Source organism: Lagopus leucura, unplaced genomic scaffold, assembly GCF_019238085.1.
Source record: "Lagopus leucura isolate 7727_CA_CO unplaced genomic scaffold, USGS_WTPT01 Super-Scaffold_100001, whole genome shotgun sequence".
In the NCBI taxonomy this organism is placed as follows: Eukaryota; Metazoa; Chordata; class Aves; order Galliformes; family Phasianidae; genus Lagopus; species Lagopus leucura.
Window position 1 is genome coordinate 53,816,485 of NW_024962262.1, and position 5,616 is coordinate 53,822,100.

General features: G+C 54.0%; 1 protein-coding gene across 1 annotated transcript; it reads right to left on the reverse strand.

The window, feature by feature from the left end:
• Positions 1–1,549: 1,549 nt before the first annotated feature.
• On the reverse strand, positions 1,550–2,832 carry LOC122177416 (basic proline-rich protein-like). The gene is made up of 4 exons (XM_042866793.1): positions 2,587–2,832; positions 1,877–2,399; positions 1,707–1,778; positions 1,550–1,608 (listed from the first exon to the last, which is right to left on the reverse strand). Exons 1-4 carry the CDS (start codon positions 2,830–2,832, stop codon positions 1,550–1,552), a joined length of 900 nt encoding a protein of 299 aa, XP_042722727.1.
• Between the last annotated feature and the right edge of the window lie 2,784 nt (positions 2,833–5,616).

Here is a 5,616-nt window from a genome sequence, read left to right on the forward strand (position 1 = left end):
TCTGGAAAGGAATATCTAAATAATATGGTATACTCAAGTACATGCTTGTCTCCCACAGAGCCCCACTAATCTTATTTGCCAAAAGCTTTCACAATCTTGTACAAACAATGAGCACTGTCTCAGAGTTTGATCTTACCAGGCAAAAATGCAATGCTGAGGAGAAAGAGAAGAACAGTCATATGAAATGTGAGGATAGTAGAGTAGCAAATCAGGTAACAAAGTCTTGACCAACAATGGCACAAATTCCATTAAAACATATTGCATTGTAAGGGGATAAATAATTCTCTTCTCTGAGCCTGTGTGATCCCAACAAGAAACTAGTCGTACTGTAGGTCTCATTATTTATTACTTGCCCAGACTGGGTTAAGACAAAGGTATCTGACACTGATTATGGACGAATACATACAAGCATGAGATAATTTAGTAAACTTTGCAGCTGGTAATAGTCACTCCTTTCTTGCTTTCTTGTAACAGAGAACAGTTCAGGCTGAAGCATACTCCTGCACGTTTTTTTATTATTACTTTTTTCTAATTGTCTCTCATTTTAATTACCATTCAGGGAGAAGGCCATTTATGCTATCAGAGATAAGGGTGAAGAATTTCAGGCTTCGTAATCATAAATGAACTTTCAGCTCTGATATTCAAAGAGTGTCACAGCAATGTGAAGGTCAGATGGGCAGCAACAGGAGATATCAGGTTCTGGGTACTCTTGAAACAGGTCCTTCTATGTGGAGGCTATGTAACTTGCTAGTGAGTTTCAGGCTGGACTAACCAGTGAAGGCCACACTGGGAGAGACAGAGGTGAGAGACAAAGACTGAGTGAGGGGATCCAGGGCCCAGCAGATCAGGTAGATGTAGAGCCTGAGCTCATATGCATAGGTCCTGTGCATACGTGGGAATTGCGATTGGAGAAATGGAAGGTCTATGTATCTCAATGATGAGAGTGCAGCAGTGGGGTGGGACTATCTGTCTGTGCTCTTGTGACTGCAGTTAGTATTTCAGGGCTACATCAAAGGTACTTGGGCTAGTCTTTATGATTACCCATATTGTTGCCCTCTGTGTGTAGTATGACTTACATGTGTCTATCTCTTGAAGCTCATGCATAGTATCACTGCCAAAGGACTTGAAAAGAGGAGTAGCAGCAGCACCTATTGGGCTGGGATGGGTGAGATGTGTGGATTCAGTTCTGGTGAACCAGGAATGGCTAACTCTCTGGGACAGAAACTGTGCTGGATTCAGCTAGTTTTTAACAAAGGCAGACAAATGGGGTGCCAGGAAATGGGATGCTGGTTCCATCAGCTAGAAATTCCCACAGTGATGCCCACAACATAGGAAGGAATGTTGTTTAATGTTTATTTCTGGAAAATGTTTGTTGTGCTTCAAAAAGAGTGACTCTGATGCTCCCGTTTTTGCTGAGCCCACCCAGCTTCGCCTAGCGTGAGTGCTTTTGCTCTGGAGCATCCTGGCTCTGCAGCAGCTTCCTCTTGGTGGCTTGGATGCTGCCAGTGCTCTGCTGGTGCCTGCTGGTGGTGCAGGCAGGGGCTGGGCATTAGGCCGAGTCATCATCTATGCCCGGGATGTTGTCCGGGACCTCTTTGGGTGCCACTTCTGGAAGAGAAAGAAAATCGCCACAGGGTTAAGGCCAGCTTTCCCACACCAAATGGGTGCAAAAACTCGCCCGCCAGCTCTGCTGCCCCCAAACTCACCACTGTTCATCCAAGCCAGGAGGTCACCGATGTCAGTGATGTCCTCCAGGATGTCTGAGCTGGTTGTTGCTGCTGGAAAAGCAAGAAAATGCGCAGTGAGGCAATGCCATCTTTCCCACAGCCACCTGGTGCGGCCAGCCTGCTGCCCGCTCTGCAGCCCCCAAACTCACTACCTGATTCCGGTGCTGCAGTGCTGCAGGTGAGTGGAGCCGTGGTGGGATGGGGGCACACGCTGATGGGTGCTGGCTGCCCCTGGTCCTCTGTGTGCACCACGGTGTCTCCAAAGGGCTCCTCCTCCTGCTCTAAGATGGTGGGCAGGGTGCCGGGCACGAGGAGCACCTGCTGATGCACCGGAGGTCCTTGGAGGACTGTTGAGGGGCCCGGGTGGCTGGGAGCCTGTAGCGGGCAGCTGCCTGCGGGCTGTGGGGGCTGTCCATGCAACGCGGCCCCGGGCTGCAGCCCCATCGGCTGCTGAGGCTGCATCGTCCCTGCCACCAGGGGATGATCCCAGCAGTGGGCAGGGGCATTGGGGGGAGGCATACCCGGCTTCATGCCCCCGGGTAGGAGCATGAGCAGGGGTAACTGCTGCCCCCCAGGTTGGAGATGACCCACAACTGTGGGCAGCCCCTCAGGAGTGAGCTGAACCACAATGGAAGGCACCCCCTGAGGTGGGAGCTGACCCACGGTTGGGGGCTTCCCCCCACGTGGCCGCTTGCCCACAGCTCAGGTCTTCCTCCCACGTGGTCGCTTACCTGCAGCTGGGGGCTTCCCCCCAGGTGGGAGCTGGCCCACGACTTAGGGCATCACCCCAGCGGGCAGCTGACCCACAACTTGAGGGACCCCCCCCAGGCGGGAGCTGACCCACAACTTGGGGCATCACCCCAGGTGGGAGCTGACCCACAACTTGGGGCATCACCCCAGGTGGCAGCTGAACCACTTGGGAGACCCCCCCAGGTGGCAGCTGAACCACTGTTGGGGGCATCCCCCCAGGTGGGAGCTGCACTCCCTGTCCTTGGACACCTGGAACCCCAGTCCAGACAGAAGCCTGAGGCACCATGTAGGTGACATTGGGGACAGGGAGGGGTTGGATCGACACTGGCCCTGCTCCGCTGATGTTGGGCTGCATTGCAGCAGTGGCCAATGGATGCACACAGGATCCAGGGATAATCGCGTCGGGTGTTGGAAGCACCATCAGCATCCGTGGAGAAATTCTCTCTGCGGAGAAATGCCCAGATGGGCGCTGGTGTGAGATCTGGGGCACTGGCATCCCCTGGAGGGCCGCAGTGCCAGGAGCAGAGGGAGCCTGCTGCCTTACCTGCCATGGTAGCTCGAGAGTGGCAGTGGGGGGTTCCGTGACTGCTGGGGTCAGCCCCTCTCCCCTGTGGTCACAGTGAGCCTCTGTGTCACAGTCCTGTGGTGACACAGGCATTGCTCTGTGCCTGCCCCATCACCACTGCTTGCTGTGGCTGCTCAATGCAGCCTGCCATTGTTTCAAAGGAGATTATAAAGAGGAGGGAGACAAACTTTTTGTGCGGTGATGATGATTGGACAAAGGGGGAATGGTTCTAACGTAAAAGAGGGGAGATCTGAGTTAGATGTGGGGTGGGATTCCGTCCCACTGTAACGGTGGAACAAGGCCAAGTCCTCCTGGTGTAACTGAATGCATATAAATCCATGGAGCAGGATGATATCCATCCTGGGGCTTTGAGAGAGATGGCTGATGTGGCTGCCGAGCCGCTCTCCATCATATTTGAACAATAATGGCTGTCCAGTGAAGTCCCCAGTGACTGGAGAAAGGGAAACGTTGCTCCCATGTTTAAGAAAGGGTGAGGCTGGTGAGCCTCAGCTCTGTGCCTGGGAAGATCATGGAGCAGATCCTCCTGGAAGCTGTGTTAAGGCACATACAACAGAAAGGAGCAATTCCAGCACAGCCAGCGTGGCTGCACCAAGGGCAGATCGTGCCTGACTGATCTGGCGGCCTTCTATGATGGAGTGACGGCGTTGGTGGACGGGGGGAGGGCAGTGCATGTCATTACCTGGACTTCTGCAAGGCCTTTGACATGGTCCCTTGCCACATCCTGCTCTCTAACTTGTAGAGGAGTGGATTTGAAGGATGGGCTGTTGGATGGACTGGGATTTGTCTTGGTTGCAGCCAAGGGCTGTGGTCAATGGCTCTGTGTCAGGGTGCTGAACCCAGTGTAAGGGGTTCAGTAAGGCCAAGCTCAGGGTGCTGCAATTGGGTGGGGGTAATGCCAGGTATTGATACAGACTGGGGGAAGATGTCCTTGAGAGCAGCCCTGCGCAGAAGGACTTGGGGTCCTGGTGGACGAGAAGCTGGCCATGAGGAAGCAGTGAGCACCTGCAGCCCGCAAGGCCAGCTGTGTTCTGGGCTGCATGAAAACGGGGCGGCCAGCAGGGAGAGGGAAGTGATCGTCCCCCTCTGCTAGGCTCTTGTGAGGCCCCATCTGCAGCGTTGCGTCCAGGCCTTGGGCCCACAGCACAGGAAGGACGTGGAGCTCTTGCAGTGGGTCCAGAGGAGGCACTGAGATGAGCAGAGGGCTGGAGCAGCTCTGCTGTGAGAAAAGGTTGAGGGAACTGGGCTTGTTGAGCTTGGGGAAGAGAAGGCTGCAGGGAGACCTCACTGTGGCCTTCCAGAACTTGAAAGGAGCGCAAAATACAAGAGGGGGAACGGCTGTTTGTGAGTTTGTTTATGACTGGGTGACCAGTCTGGTAGATGAGGGAAGGGCTGTTGATTCAGTCTGCCTAGACTTCAGCAAAGCCTTTGACATGGTCCCTCACAGGCTTCTTCTGGGGAAACTGGCTGCCCGTGGTCTGAACAGGTATACTCTTCTTTGGGTAAGGAACTGGCTACAGGGCTGTGCCCAGCGGGTCGTGGTGAATGGAGTGAAGTCCAGCTGGTGACCCGTTTCAAGTGGTGTACCCCAGGGGTCGGTACTGGGGCCCATCTTGTTTAATATCTTTACTGATGACGTGGATGAGGGCATTGAGTGCACCCTCAGTAAGTTTGCAGATGACACCAAACTGGGAGGTGGTATTGATCTGCCTGAGGGTAGGGTGGTCCTTCAGGGGGATTTAGACAGGCTGGACTACTGGGCTGAGGTGAATGGGATGAGGTTCAACAAGGCCAAGTGCTGGGTGCTGCACTTTGGGCACAACAACCCCATGCAGTGCTATAGGCTTGGGGATGAGTGGCTGGATGAGTGTGAAGAAGAGAAGGACCTGGGGGTGTTGGTTGATGCTCGGCTGAACATGAGCCGACAGTGCCCAGGTGGCCAAGGGGGCCAACAGCATCCTGGCCTGCATTAAAATAGTGTGGCCAGCATGAGCAGGGAGTTGATCATCCCCCTGTACTCAGCACTGGTGAGGCCGCACCTCGAGTGCTGTGTTCAGTTTTGGGTTCCTCACTACAGGAAAGATGTTGAGATCCTGGAGCCTGTCCAGAGAAGGGCAACAAAACTGGTGAGGGGTCTGGAGCACAAGTCTTATGAGGAGCGGCTGAGGGAGCTGGGATTGTTTAGTCTGGAGAAGAGGAGGCTCAGGGGAGACCTCATTGCACTCTGCAACCTCCTGAAGGGAGGTTGTGGTGAAGAGGGTTTTGGCCTCTTCTCCCAGGCAATGAGCAGGACACGGGGTAATGGCCGCAACTTGTACCAGAGGAGGTTTAGGTTGGACATAAGGACGAATTATTTCTCTCAGAGAGTGGTCAGGTACTGGAATGGCTGCCCAGAGAGGCGGTGGAGTCGCCGTCCCTGGCAGTGTTCAAGAGGCATCTGGATGACGAGCTGTGAGATATGGTTTAGTGCTTGTGGTGGCAATGGTGATGAGGAGACGGTTAGACTAGATGATCTTGTAGGCCATTTCCAACCTTGTGATTCTGTGATGGCTTTGA

Coding starts and splice junctions, on each gene's coding strand:
- LOC122177416 (XM_042866793.1), bottom strand. CDS start 2,832: ATGCAGCCCAACATCAGCGGAGCAGGGCCAGTGTCGATCCAACCCCTC. Junction 2,400..2,586: donor TGGGTCAGCTCCCACCTGGG/GTGATGCCCCAA, acceptor CGTGGGGGGAAG/CCCCCAACCGTGGGTCAGCT. Junction 1,609..1,706: donor CCTGGCTTGGATGAACAGTG/GTGAGTTTGGGG, acceptor TTTCTCTTCCAG/AAGTGGCACCCAAAGAGGTC.